A 19,758-nucleotide genomic window follows, 5' to 3' on the forward strand; every position below is an offset into this window, starting at 1 on the left:
TCCGGCCGCAACAATGCAAGAATGCTGAGAGGCAACCTGGACAAAAACCGCAGCGTGCTATAGTTTTATTCCGGCCGCCTCTCGGCATGTTTGCCGTGCTGTGGCCAGACCTCCGGCCCTCCCTCATTATAGTGAATGGGACCGGAGTGGACTTGCGGTAGCACGGATTCGGCAAGCTGTTCCTCAGCCGGAACAGCCTGCTGGAAAAGGCTACCGCAAGTGTGAAAGTAGCCCAATTCATTCAGTGTGACAGTGATATCAGCTGCTTTGTCCTTGATAACACATTCATTTGAGGTAACAAGCAGATCACTGAAATGATCTTAGCAGATCATTTTTATAGCAGGGCTTAAATGCAGTGGAGATTTTTTTTTATTAAGTTAATTTTCATGGCAAGGAACGACTTTGGAATTAATTGCAATTCATCTAATCATACTTCATAACAATCTAGTGTTAATGCAAAATGCCACCATAAAAACTGAAGCAGCAAACTTTGTGTAAGCCAAATCTTTCAGTCTCAAAACGTTTGGCCACGACTGTTATGTCAGGTATATTACTATCACACTGTAGATTATATAATATTGCCAACTCTTGAATGTTCATACTTGTATTGCTTTGGTGCTGAACATTTATCTGACTGTGGTTGTGCGCTCTACTGTGTACTGCAGGTGGTCATACCCAGAAGTCCGATCCAAGCAAAGGGCTTGCTGCTATCCTGCATTGAAGATAAAAACCCATGTATTTTCTTTGAACCCAAAATACTGTACAGAGCTGCAGGTAATGTGCTAAGTACAAATGTCTATATTCATATGACTAGATTTATGTTTTGGCTGCTTGTAAGAAAAATGTTGGCTTCGCTCATTTAGAAATAAATGCTACATGGTTGCCGGCAAGTGTTTCAAGTTAAGGCAGCAGTTGTATGCTTTGGCTGTCAGCACTTGCCTGGCCTATCCATATTTTTCTTGGCCATGCCTTTCCTGATGTAGTCATCTGCATTTTCTTTTAATTCAGATTGTTGTTTTTTTTATTTCTTTTTTCTTTTTGTATAAGTTTAGGTGTTCTTTTGGAGAGTAATGTAACATGAGTCAGAAAATAAATGCCCTCACCAATATATTAGACTTGGTGACAGGGAGAATATTTCACCTTATTTTCTTTTGCTAATCCACAAATGTCTAAACTGGAAGCCAATAGCAGTTGTTATGGCTAATCTTAGTAAAATCTAATACTAATAACTCGTACTTGATGTTTAGCCCACTGGCACACACCTTGGCAACCCTTTGGAGCTGACCGTGTTCCTGCGCATGTAGAAATGTTAATCTGACAAGGTTCTGATATGTGATTAAGCAGTAGCCCAGAGGGTTAATCTGGATCCCTTTAGCTAATTTTATGCTACAAAGATCTATTGACATGCTTTGCCATGTAGTTCTAAGGACCGGAGTGTTTTACTCAAATTTGAAACTGATTTGGAGTCTGTAAAATGTGCATAAAGAGCCAATGTTTTTATTGTTTCCTCGGGTAGTAAAGTACAACTGCGACTTATGAGAAAATCTGGTTTAGTTACAAAAATATTTAAAGCGGATGTCCATTTTATTGAGCGGTATATTTCTATACCTTCAATGCTTTATGTATTACAGTATTTGACATATATTCCTAGATGTGGAGATTTGCTGCTATGTGGGTGGCGATGAAGGATGTTTTATACTATGTACATATTGTCTTATTGATTTTGTCATCTTACTGTACTAAAATTGTTTATTTGGACCTGAATGTTTAGTATAATGACTACCAATTTGTGCGTTTTATATGTCTGATATTTACAGGTCTATTATCTACTAGTTTGGGGACAGAATAAATTAAAGCTAAACATTTAAAAAAATGTTCTCCCACACTCCAAAGACATACTGATAGCCCCATTGGGGACAGTGAGTGATGATGATATTTGTAAAGTGTTGCAGAATATGTTGCTGCCATATAAACTAGAGAAAAAAATTAGAATTGTTTGTAATACGTTTTACACAAATCCAACAAAGCTATGTATAACTTTCGTATATATAGAAGTACATCTGCTCTTGGGCTAAACTGTTTAGATGGGTTGAGTTGTAACATAGCCATAACAGCTGTGATAAATTACCAGCAGACATGTCACTGACATGGGATTTAATTGTCCATCAACCTAGTGTCCTCTCAGCCAGCACATTGACTGTTTGAACCAAAAGAGTGTAATTTATTGCGCTGTGATCTCATGGAAATGAACGGTTCTGTTTCTGTGACTCATGGTAAAGTACACAGACCTGTGGCCTTGTTAGTTTTATATTATTTAAGTTATGTATTATATGTAAAGCATATATTATCAGAATGTATATATTACATTTTTACTGTACATTGCGTGTTATTACTTGTGTAAAGTATTTGAGTATGAATTTACATCTACTTTTAGCCTCCATCTGCAGCAAATTGACATCAGCCACAAAGCTCTTTAGGTTCCTGCCATATTATTTAAAAGTTCATTTGTATGTAAACTTGATAACTGCCTAAAAATGATTGCCGTGCCTTTAAATACATGATACGAACACAGTGCAGTCTGTAAAGAAGAAAGGAAGGTCACTACCATTTGCAATGATCTTTGAGAAATTATTGTAAGTGATTCATGGTTAGTTCTCACATCTACACTGTTCAATCAGTGCTTAAAATACACATTGACAGTGCATAAGAGAACATGGCTGATATTAAAACGGAATGTTATTTAGCAGGGTAAGGCTTGGTTGTAATAAGTATTCTGGTTTATTGAGATAGGTTAGATAGGTTACCGTACTCCGTTATCTAATGGATTACTGGATTACATTATTGTTTTATATCGTTTAAATTCAGTGTTCAGATCAAAATTGCTATTTTGCAGTTGTGTGATCACTTTTAGGCAGTCAGACATTTCACCCTTCAGATGCAGCGGTCAATTATAATATATGTTCATTATCTCCACATATGTTAAAAACAGGGCTGCGTAGCTGAGGCCAAAACTCGTTTTGGGTGGAGTCAGTAGAGATGTACTCCAGCTTCAAAAATATATTATCTGTTAATATTGTGTGATTTATTCATATAAATTTAGAAAAGTTTAGAAATGTTGATCATAAATATATTTTATGTTCTATCAATCTAAGGCCCTTATTTATCAAAAAAAGTGATAAGCAGGGTGTTCTAAGTGGTGAGAGATAATCAGTTCTCACCTCTCCAATCTTCTCTCTTATCCTTATACTATAAGCAGTGATAAGCATGGTGTTCTAGTGGTGAGAGATAATCAGTTCTCATCTCCCCTGTGTTCTCTCCTGTCATACTATAAACAGTGATAAGCAGGGTGTTTCTAGTGGTGAGAGATAATCAGTTCTCATCTCCCCTGTGTTCTCTCCTGTCCTTATACTATAAACAGTGATAAGCAGGGTGTTCTTGTGGTGATAGATAATCAGTTCTAACTTCTCCGGTCCTTATACTATAAGCAGTGATAAGCAGAGTGTTTCTAGTGGTGATAGATAATTTGTTCTTACCTCTCCTGTCCTTTATACTAGGTATTTTCATGCTGCTCCAAGGACCTCAGTGACAATGCATGGGGCTTTACTACACATGCTCAGTAGTAAGTTCCTCTTCTAAAAACCAAAAGAGGAAGTTCACTAATAGTCATGTTAGACAGTATAGGGTATTGTCCAGGAATAAGTAACTTTTCACAGGAGCCCGCAGCCTGCTTCCGCTATGAAAAGAATCATACTTACCTGCTTTCTGCCGCTCTAATCCTGCGTGGCAGCTCCTGTGTGTTCATCTTCCTATCCGCGACTTGTATAATTTGCCCCCGACACGGGCCTAATCATCTGCTACGCTGCAGCCAATAACAGGCTTAAGCAATGATCTATCTCTTGTGGACGTTGGAGCCAGTATCAGAACAGATGATGATACCCATGGCAGATCGGAAGTAAACAGGCTGCGGACCGGAGGATAAATACACGGGAGACAGTGCGCTGTGGCTAGCAGGTAAGTATGACTCTTTCCATAGCGGAGGCAGCCTGTGGAGACCTGTAAGAAGTTACTTATTCCCAGACAACCATTTTATGGCAGCAGCCATTGAATATAGAGCTACAATTCTTAAATGTTTCTTTTATTCCCATTTAGACGTGCACAGGATTCTCTGCATTTCCAGAACTTACATATATAGCTTTTCTAACTTTCTAGGTTTCTCAAAATTATTAAGTGCATAACAGTGTTTTCCAGTTAATAAATGCAGAGTGCATTGCATAGTTACCACAGGAATTTAGAAAACTCCTTTAAATTGCAAAACATAAATGTTACATGTGACTGACACCAAACTGAGTCGAACGGAGCCCTTAGGCCCCATAGACTATAATAGGGTCCGTTATGTTTCCGCTCAGAAGATGATTTTTAAGCGGAGACAAAAGTCCTGCATGCACAACTTTTGTCTCCGCTTAAAAATCATCTTCTGAGCGGAAACATAACGGACCCCATTATAGTCTATGGGGTCCTCAGGCTCCGTTTGACTCAGTTTGGTGTCAGTTATGTGCTTATCCATCCTTTCCATTCTCCTGCCCCTAAACGGAGCCTAACAAATTGAAATAAACTGATGATGACAGTACAGGAGCTCCTGGATAATGTGCACAGTAGTCAATGCAAGACTTAAGGCCTTCTCAGATATCAGCTGTCACCGATATATAACGATTTGAGAACTAAAGCCACTTGAAGTATAGTGGAGAGGAAAAGATGAAAGAGGAGGGGGGGGGGTGAGAATGGGGTGGGGGGGCTGAAGCCGCTGTCCCCTGGAGTTTATCAAGATAGCAAGGTAAGGTCCAAAAGACCACACGCTACTGAAGTAAAATGCATTGCATAGGTATGGCATAAAAGGTGAAGGTCTGAACCTAGTAAGAAATCTCAAATGGGAGTGGGTGAGGGGCAGTAGTCATAGGAGACCATGGTGCCCATATACGAGAATAAGGTTAACGAGACATTGATTCTCAGTAAGAAATGAATTCAAATCTGGTGAATTGGTCTATCTTGTTTAGCCTATGTAGATTTAAGGGGTCATCTCCAGGCTTCCAATGCAGTGAAATGAGTAATCTAGCAGCTTCCAGCATGCAGGGGGAATAGTGAGAGTAAAGCCATCTCAGGATTAAGTGGGAGATTGGTTTTACAGACTTTATTGATGATCTTAAGTCTGTTGCCAGAATGGTTTGATTAACTCACATTCCCACCAGATGTGAAGGAAAAGAGCCTTTTGTTCACCCGCCACTCTACCAATTTGCATGTACCACTGTACATTTGATTCAGTTTAAGTAGTGTTAGATATCACCTTGAGAGGCTTTTGTAAGCGTTCTCTTGAATCTTCATGCCCTAAAGCCTCATTCACACATCAGTGTTTTGGTCCGTGATTTCCATTAGTGATTGTGGCCAATACCAGGGTTAGAGACTCCACGGGCATAAGGTATAAGGGGAAGATCTGCACCTGTTCTGTGTTTAGAGCCGCAGCTGATTTTGGCTCAGAATCACTGATGGAAATCACTGATCAAAACGACGTGTGATATGTTTGTGGTTACGTAAAAGTTATATGATCTGAGAGTGAGAGGATTTTGTTTGCAAGTCTCTCTTCCAATCTTTAATGAAATATGGAATTGACGGGTTACCTAAAGGGAGGGAGAGTTTGTTTATAGTTAATATTACTTTGGATGGGGATTTTATTTTTTTATATTTTAATTATTCTAAAAAATTATTCTAACCTGATGTAAACTTTAGTGAAGTAAATTTTCTTACCAGTGACTGTATTTGTGAGTTATCCCTTCCCTTCTGATCCTCAGCTGTGTCATGTGACTGACACTCTGACTTTCCAAACAACACAACATCTTATGTGTGGACAGGAAGCCAGTTTCTCTGTATATTCCTATGGGAGCCTCAATGTCAGTCTCATAGCAATGAATAGAGAAGTAACTAACTTCTTGTTCTGTATTAGTTGGAGTGGCAGAGTGTTGGTCACATGACACAGCTGAGGATCAGGAAGGAGGTTATAACTCACAAATACAGTCACTGGTAAGAAGAATAACATCACTACAATTTACATCATGTACCTTTATAACAGGTCAGAGAATAAAATTACTTGTGGGAGTGCTTATTTAAGTTAAAAGAAGCTTACATTCCTAAATATTTATTCAATAAATAAAATCATACAAAAGAAACAAATGTATACTTTGTTTAGCTGCAGCTCTGCCTCACCTGGCATTAGTTATGCACATGCCGTATAAAACCAATACACCATCTATTCAAGTTTAGTCACATGCTGTGTGTTAGTGAGGAATACTGCATGAGTTTGTAGAAACGAGAGGTTTCCTGGCCAGCAAGTGAAGAAAAGCAGAGCGACGCACACATACATACAGTCTTATGTAGGGTGGCCGACGAAAAAGTAGTCCGCCTCCAGTGATAGTATGACAAGATGAACGAGCACGTGGATTTTTTTAAATTACCCGCAAGTCACAAAAGATGCATCTCTGGCACACGTGGGATTATGTCGGCTGATACTGCTTGTGATGCTGCGGATAGTGTTTGTGATGTTTTCCTTCAGTTCATCCAGGGGATGTGGATTGTTAGCGGACACTTTCTGTTCGCATGTGGACAAGTCTGGGGAACGTGGTGGCCATAACCCCTTGCTCACAGTTTGCTCCTCCGTAAACAGTTCATGAACCCGTGGCGCTGAGTTCCGTGAGGTGCGGCATGTTGCCCCATCTTGTTGGAAACGGAAGGACATTTTTTCTTCTGCAGCATCAAGCAAGCGGTATCAGCTAACATAATCAGACGTGCCCATAGATGCATAGTCCTGATCGTCATACTATCACTGGAGACAGGCACCCTGTGCAATATTTGCCGTGGTCGGGAGTCTCTTGTGCTTAATTTCCGCTGCTTTTATCCAGTATGTCCTTTTCTTCATCTTTGATCTGTTCCTGCAGTGTGGAGTTCTTTCTCTCCATGCAAATAAAATGCAGCTCATTGTCCGTCAGCTACTGCGTCATGTTGTCATTTTTTTTTTGTCCTTAGCTCCTGCACAATGATGTGGAGTCACCTATGCTGAGTTTCCAGTCCGTCTAAATGTGTGTCCTTTTTAATACATTGCCAATAGTTATATAATTAGTACACTTGAAAAAACACATAGGTCCTTCAAGTTCATTGTGAGTACCATCCATAGGCGACTTCTCCAGTTCTAGCAGAAAATGACCATGGTGTCCGGGTGGGCTGCTGTATAGTCACAATGTGACCGTATTATGAGACCCAGCAACCTCTAAAAGGTAGCATGGTTTACAATGCAACCCAAATGATATCACTACGTATTGGAACACCCCAACTGCTGTTAAAGGGGTTGTCTGGGCTTTTACTATTGATGACCTATCCTCAGGATAGGTCATCAATATCAGATTGGCGGAGGTCTGGCATTCCCGGACGATCAGCTGTATGAGGAGACGGCGCGAGCAGTGTGCATGTGCTGTCTCCTGTCTCTCTTCCTGTTCACCTCTGCTGTCTATGGCAAAGACCATAGACTGCAGCAGTGGACAGGAAGAGAGAAGGGAGACGGCATGTGCTCACTGCGCTCGCCGTCTCTGATTTTGATGACCTATGCTTAGCCCGGACAACCCATTAAAAAGTCAGTTTTTTTCCTTGACTTTATCAGACACTGATATTTGCCAGTAAACCACTGTGAGATCAAGAGTAGTTATATTCATTGCATTACCCAACAGCAAAAGAGGAAGATCCAGCATTCCATAAGATAAAATATTTCATGCTTTATTAGAAATCCTCCATAAAATACATATGTGAAAGAAAATGGACTATCACTTAGTGTTTCCGACACCTTAGTGCCCTTAGTCATAGCTATGAAATGCGTAAGCGATAGCCAGTTAGCCACTTTTTTGTCACATATCGTTTTTTATGGAGGATTTCTAATAAAGCCTGTAATACAGTATTTTTTCTTCTTTTTTTGTTGTTGTTGTTGTGCTGTGGGTGAAGCCGCACATATCCATGCATCCTGACCAGAGGTTGGTGAGCCATCATTCAGTTGTTTTAATCTGCATCACCCAACATCTCCATTAGTTCATCTCCATAAGCTTCAAATATTGAAATTTTGCTCATTCTAAAACCTCCAAGTACTACTGGGATGGACCACTCATTTATAGGTTCTTCAAATACACCAAGGTTGAGCATATGTTCATCCTCAGATGACACCACCTTCCTATGTACTTCTGGTATATTGTATGACTTGAGGTTTTCTTTACTACCGGGCTTGATTTGTACCTGATGTTTCTTTAGGCGGGTACACCCTGATAGGTCAGAAAACTAGTTTTTTTTTTTTTTCCTCTGCAGGAACAGTAATGCCTCCTGTTGCTGTCGCCCTGCACCCTGAAAATAGTTACAAATGAATTCAAAGTTTTGGCTATTTACTTTGGATGTATCATACAAAATGGCATCTGGTTGACCTATACACCCCCTCCACTACTTCACCAGCCTTAAGAATATGCCATACAAAAAGGCAACTGAAGTCTTCTATGAACCCTAGATGTTAATGCCCACATTCCTGCGAACTGTACCAAAAGGGTCTTCTTTAAAGGTTTTACATTTCTGATTTCTGTTCTTTGATTCGAATTGTGTCTGTGATTGACAGATGTGTAACCCATTCCTAATCATATAGGCACAACTACAATGTCTTTGTGCTGTGATTAATGCTTCCTTGAGCATGGAGGGCACTCCTGCGGGTAATGGTGGAAATGTCTTTGTATAACAATGTGTTCAAGACCAAAACAGTCATAATAAAGGGAGTTTGTGTAATTCTGAGTGATATCTTTGCATCTCAGAACTGTACTGTACACATAGCTATGTAGTAGTCCTAACTGAACTGCAGTCTGATTCAATGTTGTCTTATGCCGAAGTAATGCAATGTTTCTTCCCTACCCCATGCCCATACCCATGCAATATATTTTGATCAAAACACATCTGTGCCCACCTACCCGCGCCACGGTGGTCTCAGTCAGGCAGCTCAGGGCATATTTACTATTATATACTGCAGGATGTTTTGTATCCTTTTTTCCGTGAATTTTTTAAAAATTTGTTTTAAAGGAGTGGTACCTTTAGGTGTGAATGCGCTTCTATACTGGGAGTAGCATCTAATAGGCGACCTTGATTAGGTGGTACATATAGCTGTGCAGGCTCCTCCTCTTATTGGTTGCTGGATGCACACAGAGGTAACTAGGAGCAGCACACTGTACAGTATGTGCAGGGTCTGCTCTTCTAAATATAGATGCCCATACAGCATAGGTAGGTTTAGTCTAGGACCTGCCTGACTGAGACCACCGTGGCGCGGGTAGGTGGGCACAGATGTGTTTTGATAAAATTATATTGGCTGAAAGTCTTGGACTTTATCATACCAGAATGAGGGCTTAGTCCATATATGATGCTTGCATCTATTGTAGTGCATTATTTTCCGTGATTCTAATGCTGTTATATTGGTGAAAATGAAATCACGTGACAGGCTCCCTTTAAGTAATTTTCTTATTGAAGGTTATGGCTGAAAAATGAAACTTTTATTATGCAGCTTTTCTTTTAATGGTAAAAGATTGCCATTTTCTGTAAAGTTAATATTACAAAAAAAAAAACGCAGCAAAAACCATTTGGTCTTGTACCCCTGTCATCATAATAACCTTTACAATATAGTGAACACAATATTTATGGAGATCGATAAACGGGGTAAATAAAAATGGCACAATTTTTTCCCCTTCATTTAACCCGTAATAAAAGTTGATAGAAATTAAAATCTTACTTATGTGTATGGCAAAATGGCTTGATGCAAAAAAATAAAATAAAAATTATGGCTTTTACTGCTGAACATAATATGAGGGCTGATGGGTGGGAGGCGGAGAGGAGTTGGGCATATGGTATGCTTGTATGGGTGGCAGCCTTGGCTAGTTCATTTCTCATTTCTTGACTTTGATCATATAAAGGGGGTAAGGTAGACTATAGAACTTTTATTGTTGTGTTAAGATCATGCCTCCTGAGAAGAGATTTCATTTTTGCATATTCTTGAAGTCAGATTGAGCAGCGAAATACAACCCTTGAACTGTGCACCCTGCTGTCAGTGCTAATAAATGCCTTCTGTTGCAGAAGCATCTGTCTTCCACATCTATAGTTTGCTCGGGCCATTTAGAAAACTGGAACTGAAGTGAAATTCCAAACCTGTAGGAAACTTTGAATGAAGAGTACACTACATAAAGCTGTCATCACCGGCTGCATTATTCACTGTCCTGATGCCCAGTAGATAGGCTGTGAGCTGGTTTGCAATAAGCATGTAATGATAAGGATTCAGGAGGAACGATGAGTCACCTTGACATTCTCCAGCTCGGGCGTGTAATGTAGGGTCCTCTATGATGTCTTTTGACCTTTTCTGTGTGGTTTATTGTACCACGTATGACATGCAGAAAGTGATGGAGGAATGAAATGAACTGGCATCAATGGTTGCTATGGTGAAAGCAAGTGGCAAGGGTGTTTTGCTAATATGAGAACATAGTCTGCTTTCTAGACCTTTGCATTTTGTGCAGATATAGATAAAACCTAGTTTGGATTATGTGTAAATATGTTTTTCTCTCTCATGCTAGAGAAGGTGGAATATGAAGTGTCGGATTATGGCTGACTGCTCGAACAAGTATTGTTTTATTGCTGCAGATGAGACACTTCTAAACCTGACAGGAGAGGTGGGAACATGGAACATACATTATTGGGCAGATTCTGGCACTTATTTTTCCCATCCCATCAGTCATAGACTAAACATGGATAGACACGTGCAACAGCATATGGGCCCCATATGTGGGACCATATTCTGAGAGCCATAACTTTTTCACTTCTCAGCGACTGAGCTTTGGGAGGCCTTATTTGACATTTTCATTGGTGCCATTTTGGGGCACATACGTCTTTTTGATCACTTTTTAATCTATTGTATGGATGGGGAGGTGGTATTATAAGTTAGATGGTTACAGATGCAGTGACACCAGTTATATGTGCTTTTTTATTTTATGGGATGAAGGGATGCCAATAAGCTCTTAACAAGCTCTGCCTCTAATACCACCAGATGTAAGGCAGCTATCCTATAAGTCAATGTTCGACCCTTCCAATAGGCCTTGAGACCTGATTCGGATATTAAATAAGCCAGCACCTCATCTGCAACCAACCGTTTTGGGGTGATTGCTCCTCATCAGTGCAGAGCAGAGTACTGGCTTAACTGGGTGAGAAGCCTAAGTCAGGATTTCGGGGGTTCTATCTCCCCTTGCCTTGGTTGGCATGAGAAGACATAGGCCATACGCGCTCCTCTGGACTTCTAGGAAGAATGGAATGCAAATGAGCTCTTAACAAGCTGTGCCTCTAATGGCAAGAGCTCATTTGCATCTTTTTCTTCCCAGAATTCCAGAGGAGCATGTATGGCCTGGAAGTCTCCTCACGTCTACTAAGGCGCTCTCTTCCCAAGGAGAGCTAGTACCTGGCAAATTTTTATTTTTGCGTTTATTCTTATTTTTAATATTATTTAACTTGAAGTAATGGTGTGCAATGATTTGCATGATATGAAAACTTATATTGGGGATAATGAAAGTCTTTGTGCTGTGATGTTCTGGTGTTCGTAAGAAGTCAGATGGGAGCATTTAGGCTGCTACCCCTCCAATATTAGAGTTTTATAGGAGCAGCAGTTGCAGAGCTGTTTCCAATTAAACATGAATGACTTGGAAATTGAACATTTTGATGACAATAACACTTACAGGAAGTGGGAAACCATTGATGATTATCACGTTGTGAGGAGATGGAAGATGTGGTCTGAAGAGGTTGTGGATTCTTGATGTAGATTGGAAGTATTAAATAGCAGATATCATGTTGTAATTAAAGGGGTTGTCCGGGATTATAAAAACTTGGCTACTTTCTTCCAAAAACGGCACTATCCCTGCCCACAAGTTGTGTATGATATTGAAGTTCTGTCCCATTGACTTCAATGGAGCTGAGCTGTAATACCACACACAACCTATGGACAAGGGTGGTGCTGTTTTTGGAAGAAAGCAGTCATGTTTTTATAATCCTGCACAACCCCTTTAATTCTTCTTCTATATGAAATGATTTGATTGGCTCTGGTTGAATTAGCTAAAAAAAAAAAAAAAACACATAGCTATAACATGTATATTTTTTGTGTACTGTGTGTTTTGTCAAGCAGTAGTCACCAGAGGACTATTATTCCTAGCTGCAGAATAGGACCCACTGTAGAGCAGACAGGTGCTGTCAGTCTATATTCTGCATACACTGTGACATGCTGCTAGTTACTTTTATCTGTCCTTCCATTTCTTAAACAATGGCCGTACGCCTTGTCGTGTTTGGACAACAGCTATTCCTCTGGACCCCTCCCTGAGCCAACCCCCAAACTTTCTGCAATACACATGCCAGATCAGCAGTCAAGCGCCTGTATTTGGAATAGGGAGAGAAGAAGCCGCTGCCAGACACCTAGCAGTGGCTTATCTCCTATGAGGTCAAAGGATTGGGCATGTTAAAATCCAACATGCCTAATCATTCTTTCCATCAGGACATTTCCATTTAGCAGATACGGCTGACATTCCTCTAAGGTGTATGGGCATCTTAAAGGGGTTTTCCGAGATTTTGATACTGATGACCTAACCGTACATTGCATAGCAGCTGTGCTTGGTATTCCGCAAAGCCCCATTGAAGTGAATGGAGCTGAACCTGATACCGAGCACAGCTACTATGCAATGTACGGCGCTGTGCTTGGTGAGCAGGGAGAAGCCTGCAGGGCTCACAGGAGCACCGGTGCCTTCTCAAAGAGCTGATTAGTGGGGACCCCCACCTATCAGATACTGATGACCTATCCAGAGGATTGGGAATCGGTATCAAAATCTTTGAAAACCCCTCTAACTCTAAACATTTTTTGGACTATTTTGAGCAGTTGAACTCTATACTGATCATTTGTATTTCTACTGATAATTGGGTTGGTTTTGTTCTGTAATTATTATTTTAACATATGCATGCAAGTTTGTCCCTTCTCCAGGCAAGTAGATCATGGCAGACAAGTTTCTGGAAGATGACACTGTGACTTTGTGTCGGAAAGTAAAAGTAATATTGATCTAGGGCTGCTTTCACGTGGCTGTGTGCAGTCTGTGTGAAGGCTGCATTTCCCAGACTGACCACAGCTCATGTGAGCCAAAGTCATTGCATTAAATGATGCTGTGAGTACAGGACAGTATAGACCTGGAACTCACAGCGTCCTGAACCACTATGATGCAGTGAATTCGGCTCGCTTGAGCAGCAGTCGGTCCAGGAAATGTGGTTGTCACAGTGGCCATGTGAAAGTGGCCTTATTGTTTAATTCTGTTCTTTGTTTCCTCTATTCTAGTTGAGCAAGTTCCTGTGGAACCATATTACATCCCTTTATCTCAGGCTGAAGTGATTCAGGAGGGAAGCGACGTTACTCTTGTATCTTGGGGTACTCAGGTTAGTATACCTGCTGCCTTAAAGGGCATCTATCAGCAGATTTGTACCTATGAAACTGGCTGACCTGTTATATGTGCACTTGGCAGCTGAAGGCATCTGTGTTGGTCCCATGTTCATATGTGCTCACATTGTTGAGAAAAATGAAGTTTTAATATATGCAAATGAGCCTCTAGGAGCAACAGGGGCTTTGTCATTGCAGAGAGAGCTGAGCCCATTTCTCCTAGAGGCTCATTTGCATATATTAAAACTTTATTTTTCTCAGCAATGCGGGCACATATGAACATGAAACCAACACAGATGCCTTCAACTGCCTAGTGGACATGTAACAGGTCAGTCAGTTTCACAGGTGCAAATCTGCTGACAGATGTCCTTTAACATTGTTCTATGTCATAGCCGACTTGGGTTTGAAGCTATAATTATTGGAAGGTGGATTCTTTAGGTGATTTATCTAGACGTCAGGGCAACTTTGTTTTATATATTATTCTTATTTTCTCTTCATTATCCTTTACACAATAATCATGAATGGATTAATGACGTGTGGCTCCAGCCCATTTCCTGAGAGCTTATAGTTCTTTTTCAAAGCTCACAGAAGGCTTGCTTAGCCAAATTAGGTTTGCGTCACCTTTAATCGTGTAATGACTGTAAACTTGGATACTAAAATGAAAACAAAGTCTTTATTCACCATCACACACAGTAACAATTAGTTGTCAGTGATAGCAATGAACGTTGCAGGTACTAGACTGAAATAAACCTGCAAACCCCATTGCTCCCAATGCCGTGGCTGAACGCGTTTCTTATAGTAAATCCACCCCCCAGAGCTGCCTCCATACACGTTGGGGGGTGGCGTGATGCTGCTCCGATATATGTAAAACAGCTTACACTATGCTTCTGCTGTATGGATCCTGATGATTTACTATAAGAAACGCATTGAGCCGCGGCATAGGCAGCAGTAGCATAGGTAGTAACCACTTGAAATTAGCATCTAGCGGCAGGGATTGTTAGTTTAACCCTTGACTGACTAAGAAGTGTGGTTCAGCCGAACTCCAGCAGCACCAACATGCAGCAATAGTGGATGGTCTACGGTCTATGTGTCACACTGCTACGTGATTTGATTGTGCAGTCAGTCGGGTTATGTCAAGATAGGCTACTGAAGCACAGATGGGGTGGAACTATACCCTGTAATATGTTGTAGCCCTTTATCAGTGGTATCAATTGTGCACCCTTTAAGTCAGGGGCACAAATGGCAATTGGGGTTTGCGGGTTTATTTCAGTCTATTACCTGCAACGTTCATTGCTACCACTGACAACTATTTGTTACTGTGTGTTTAAAGGGGTTGTCCGGGTTCATACCCATATTTTTACCCAGGCAGCCCCCCCTGATGTTAGCATCGGAGCATCTCATGCTCCTATGCGCTCCCTTGCCCTGCGCTAAATCGCGCAGGGCACGGGCTCTTTTGTTTACAATAGCATACTGTCGGGCGGAGGCTTCCGCCCGGCAGTGTGTTCGGTGACGTCACCGCCCATCAGTGCTGGTGATGTCACCGTGCTTCCTGGCAGCCCCATGGAGAACCCGGTTCGTCACCGGAACTCCTGAAAATGCCTTTGCCCTGCGCGAATTAGCGTCGGGCAAAGGAGAGCATCGGAGCATGAACTCAAGTCGAGAGGCTGCCTGGGTGAAAATGGGGGTATGTCCGGGTTCAGCTCTGAACCCGGACAACCCCTTTAATACATCCTTCCCAATCTTTTTAATTGAGTGATAGTGAATAAAGTATATTTTGTTTTCATTTTAGCGTCCCCAATTTATAGTAATTACACTTATAGTCCTTTTTAGCTGTTTATCCCCCAGTATAATGTACTTGTAATTTAAAATGGTATTGTTGTCAAAAGAAGGCTTTGTCATTTTTTTTAATACAGCTCTCTTTTAAAATCAAGATCTTACTATTACAGTTCATCATATTGAAGCACAGCGTCAACTTTAAATATAACATTGAGTATTAATTTACTGTAGTAAATATAGCAGCTTTGTAAAGTAACAAATAGTTTCTGTTGAATTTGTTTTAAGTATGTATATTTTCAAACCACTGACCATCTGATGGAGGTAAATTGTGACGTATAAATGTACCTTTAGCTATCCATATTAAAGGGGTTGTCTCACTTCAGTAAGTGGCATTTAACATGTAGAGAAAGTTAACACAAGGCACTTAATAATGTATTGTGATTGTCCATATTGCGTCCTTTGCTGGCTGGTTTAATTTTTCTGTCACATTATTCACTTTGCGTTTCCATGGTTTCGACCACCCTGAAATCCATCAACGGTGGCCGTGCTTGCACACTATAGGAAAAAGCATCGGCCTCTCCGGTACCTGGGACCGTGGGAGCGCACATAGGCTAGTGCTTTTTCCTATATTCTGCAAGCACGTCCACCACTGCTGGATTGCAGGGTGGTCTGTAACCATGGAAACGAGCATTGTTTAATGTGATGGAAAAATAAATCAAGCCAGCAAAGGAAGCAATATGGATAATAACAATACATTAGTAAGTGCCTTGTATTAACTTTCTCTACATGATGAATGCCACTTGCTTAAGTGACCCAACCCCTTTAAACTATTTCCAGTATTAATGAGCTGGATTGTACTGACTAAGCTCTTTCAGCAATACCTAACATGATTGATGGTTTCTAGGTGAACTGGAAAAAAAAGTCAAAATTGTAATAAAGATTTGTTGCCAAGTTTCTAGATTTTCCATAGCTCTGCCCACTAGAGGAATGGACAGAACTGTGTAGTTTCAGAGCAGATTTGTTGGGCTGGAGCTGTTGCTGCAGAACATCTGATCGACGGGGGTGCAGCGTTGGACCCCTACCAATCACATATTGATGTGGATAGGTGTTGGGGCTACCTTTGCTGGAGTTCACGGGATGTGTGGCGAGGCGACTAGTACAAAAGCACCTTACCATATCGGTCTAAATAATGAATTATGTAGTTACACCTCACCCTCACTACTGATTCTCCAAAACGCCTCCACTAAAGGTTTGTTTTATTAAGAGCTCACATTATACAGAAAACCTTCAGTTACTCCTTCTTATCCTCATATAATCCCAGTTTGTTACTTAAATACGACTATTTCCCCCAAACTACTATCTAAATAGGGTAGCCTTATGTGCTCCAAGCTTAGCATGTGGCTTCCTTCAAGTACACATGACAGAACATATTAAAGGGGGTTTAATATAATGAAAAGCCACAATGCTTATATATACAAAAAAGGTGTAACAAAAGACATACAGTAATATAATACAAAACTGTTTATTAAACTAAAAGGGAATAAACCCCAGAAACCTAATGTAGTTATGTATAGGATCTGGCACCAGAGATAGGCAGGACCAGGACATAGCTTCACTTCAGTGATCTTCAAGAAATGACCCCAGCCCTGTTTTTCAATTCCTTCTAAACATTCTCTTTCTATATCCATACCCGCATCCTTTGATGTCACTGTTGGGGTCTGGGTCTAGCTAATTGCTTTCATGACTCTTAATATTCCAGCCCTGTCTTATATGGTTGCTGAGGTGCAACTGGTCCTAAAAGGGGGTTGTGTTGAGTCTGCCAGAACAAGACCTGCCCTTTGCAGTGGCTTTCCACTAAAACTGGTCATACACTTTATACTTTTGTTGGCCGAACCCACTGAGAACAGGGGGTTTTGCCGACACACCAATGTACGCAGGAAGCTTCTGACTCTCTCCCAACAGATGATGTTGGGGGAAGACCAGGATTGGATGAAATGAATATTTTCACCGATCCATTTAAGCTATAGAGAGATAAGCCACCGGCAGAATTGCCTGGCAGTGGCTTCCTCCACTTTCCCCATAGCATACACAGACACGTTCAGCTTTATATGGGGAAGCTGGAAGGGAGATGGGAGGGAGATCTATCGGCCAAATGATTGTTAGGCTGACTGCTATTGAATGTGTATGGCCAGCTTAAGGATTCTGAGTGAAGATTCTGCTCCTTGATGTCCATAATGCTATGATGGGTTAATTCCTAATAATCAACTTCTTTAGAAGAATACTGTTGTTTTTTTGGACTATAAGCCACACAGGGGACTGGTGAGGGAAGCACTGCGCTGGCTCTATTCGCCTTCCCTGGTCTTTTTCCAGACCCCGCTCTGCACTGTGTCCTGACTGCGTACAACATCCGGACGAAGTGCGTGCAGGCGCACGTTATGACCTGATACTATGTGACATCAGGTCACAGTGCTGCACAGCCCAGAAGAAGACCAGGGAACAGTGAGTATCAGTGCCATCCAGAGCAAACAAGGTAATTTTTATTTTTATTTTTAACGTCCGATATGAGACTGATGGGGAATGGGGGGTCTGATCTGAGGCTGATGGAGCTTGGGGGGGGGGGGGTTCTGATTTGGGGATCTAATCTGATGAATAATGGTAGTCTGATTTGTGGCTCTGATATTTTCCTCCTGGAAATCCTAGTTGTGTCTTGTAGTCTGGTACGTCTTATAGTCCGAAAAATCTGGTATAGTGGTTAAAAATGACTCATAGAAGATTTTCGGAGTTAAATTGGAAATTTTGCTTCATGCAGTTATTACATTCTAGATTGAGTATTTTTACTTATATTTGACACCCCAAACAATAGACAGGCCACATCATAGGGGTACATCATTGTCTGAGAATCTATGTTGCATTTATAACTATCCAAGTGTTAAAAATATTACGAAATTACTTGTGCATGCTTGACAATACGGAAAAATTGAAAAGTTGAATAGTTGTTACCTTCCTCTTCCCCGGATTTCTTTTACCTCCAGCATAACTTTGGCACTTTGTAACTTTTCATTACTTGTTTTTGCTGACATGCAGCCTAATATTCTTTCAGGTTCATGTTATCCGTGAAGTTGCATCTCTGGCCCAAGAAAAACTTGGCTTGTCCTGTGAAGTGATCGACTTAAGAACTATTTTGCCATGGGATATTGAAACAGTCTGTAAGGTAAGCAATATGTCATCATTAGAACGTTTGAGTGATCAGGTACCTGGAATTGGACCGGAAGTATTTAATGTCTCTTAAAGATGTCATTTGAAATTTGTAAAGGAAGACTATGAAGAGCTTGCGCAGCCACTTTTGACATTAATTCAGTGGAAGGGATGTGTATTATTATTCTAAATTGTACTTGGTGCAAGTGATTATTTTACTTCATCTGCTCGTTTTACATGCTTCTAAAAAGCTTCCTTATGTGATCAATGACTCGCTTCACAATGTAGTAGGAAAGCATAGCATCAGAGATGGATTAAAGCGAGGGCAAACGGAGCAGGGCCCTCCACCCCCGAGTTCTCACAGGTTCTCTGGAATATTTCTAGCAGTAAGATATAGGATTTTAAAACATTCATGGCAGTTTTAGTATACTTCTGCAGGTTCTTTCTTGGTAATCAGAGTTCTGATGCCTTGTGTCCCTGAATAGCAAAAGAAGAACAGTAGTTGAGTAATCATGTTTTTCGCCATAGGGAAATAAGTAAAAGTGTACCATAAGTAAATTACCTTGAAACTTTGAAGATTTCTTATTGTTGGTGCTGTGGACAATATATTACCGTATTTTAATATTATAAGACGCACCTAGGTTTTTGAGGAGGAAAATAAGAAAATATATATATTTTTTATTTTAACCAAAAGGTGTGCTTTTGAACTAATGGTGGTCTGTGCATGACACTATTATGGGGGATCTGTGGATGACACACTGTCATGTGGGGGATCTGTGGATGGCACTGTTATGGGGGATCTGTGGATGGCACTGTTATGGGGGATCTGTGGATGGCACTGTTATGGGGGATCTGTGGATGGCACTGTTGTGGGGGATCTGTGGATGGCACTGTTGTGGGGGATCTGTGGATGGCACTGTTGTGGGGGATCTGTGGATGGCACTGTTGTGGGGGATCTGTGGATGGCACTGTTGTGGGGGATCTGTGGATACACTGTTGTGGGGGATCTGTGGATGGCACTGTTGGGGGATCTCTGGATGGCACTGTTGTGGGGGATCTCTGGATGGCACTGTTGTGGGGGATCTCTGGATGGCACTGTTGTGGGGGATCTCTGGATGGCACTGTTGTGGGGGATCTCTGGATGGCACTGTTGTGGGGGATCTGTGGATGGCACTGTTATAGGGGGGGATCTGTGGATGGCACTGTTATGGGGGGATCTGTGGGTGACACTGTTATGGGGG

At 41.1% G+C, this 19,758-nt stretch overlaps 1 protein-coding gene across 1 annotated transcript in view; it reads left to right on the forward strand.

Annotated features, from left to right (window-relative positions):
- BCKDHB (branched chain keto acid dehydrogenase E1 subunit beta) overlaps positions 1-19,758 on the forward strand; it is a 198,222-nt gene that overhangs the window by 66,770 nt on the left and 111,694 nt on the right. The window contains exons 6-8 of the mRNA XM_044290010.1: positions 666-774; positions 13,448-13,545; positions 18,423-18,533. Of these exons, the coding sequence (XP_044145945.1) occupies positions 666-774; positions 13,448-13,545; positions 18,423-18,533 (318 nt within the window). The remainder of the gene's footprint in view (positions 1-665; positions 775-13,447; positions 13,546-18,422; positions 18,534-19,758) is intronic.

This window comes from Bufo gargarizans, chromosome 4 (genome assembly GCF_014858855.1).
Source record: "Bufo gargarizans isolate SCDJY-AF-19 chromosome 4, ASM1485885v1, whole genome shotgun sequence".
NCBI classification, from domain to species: domain Eukaryota; kingdom Metazoa; phylum Chordata; class Amphibia; order Anura; family Bufonidae; genus Bufo; species Bufo gargarizans.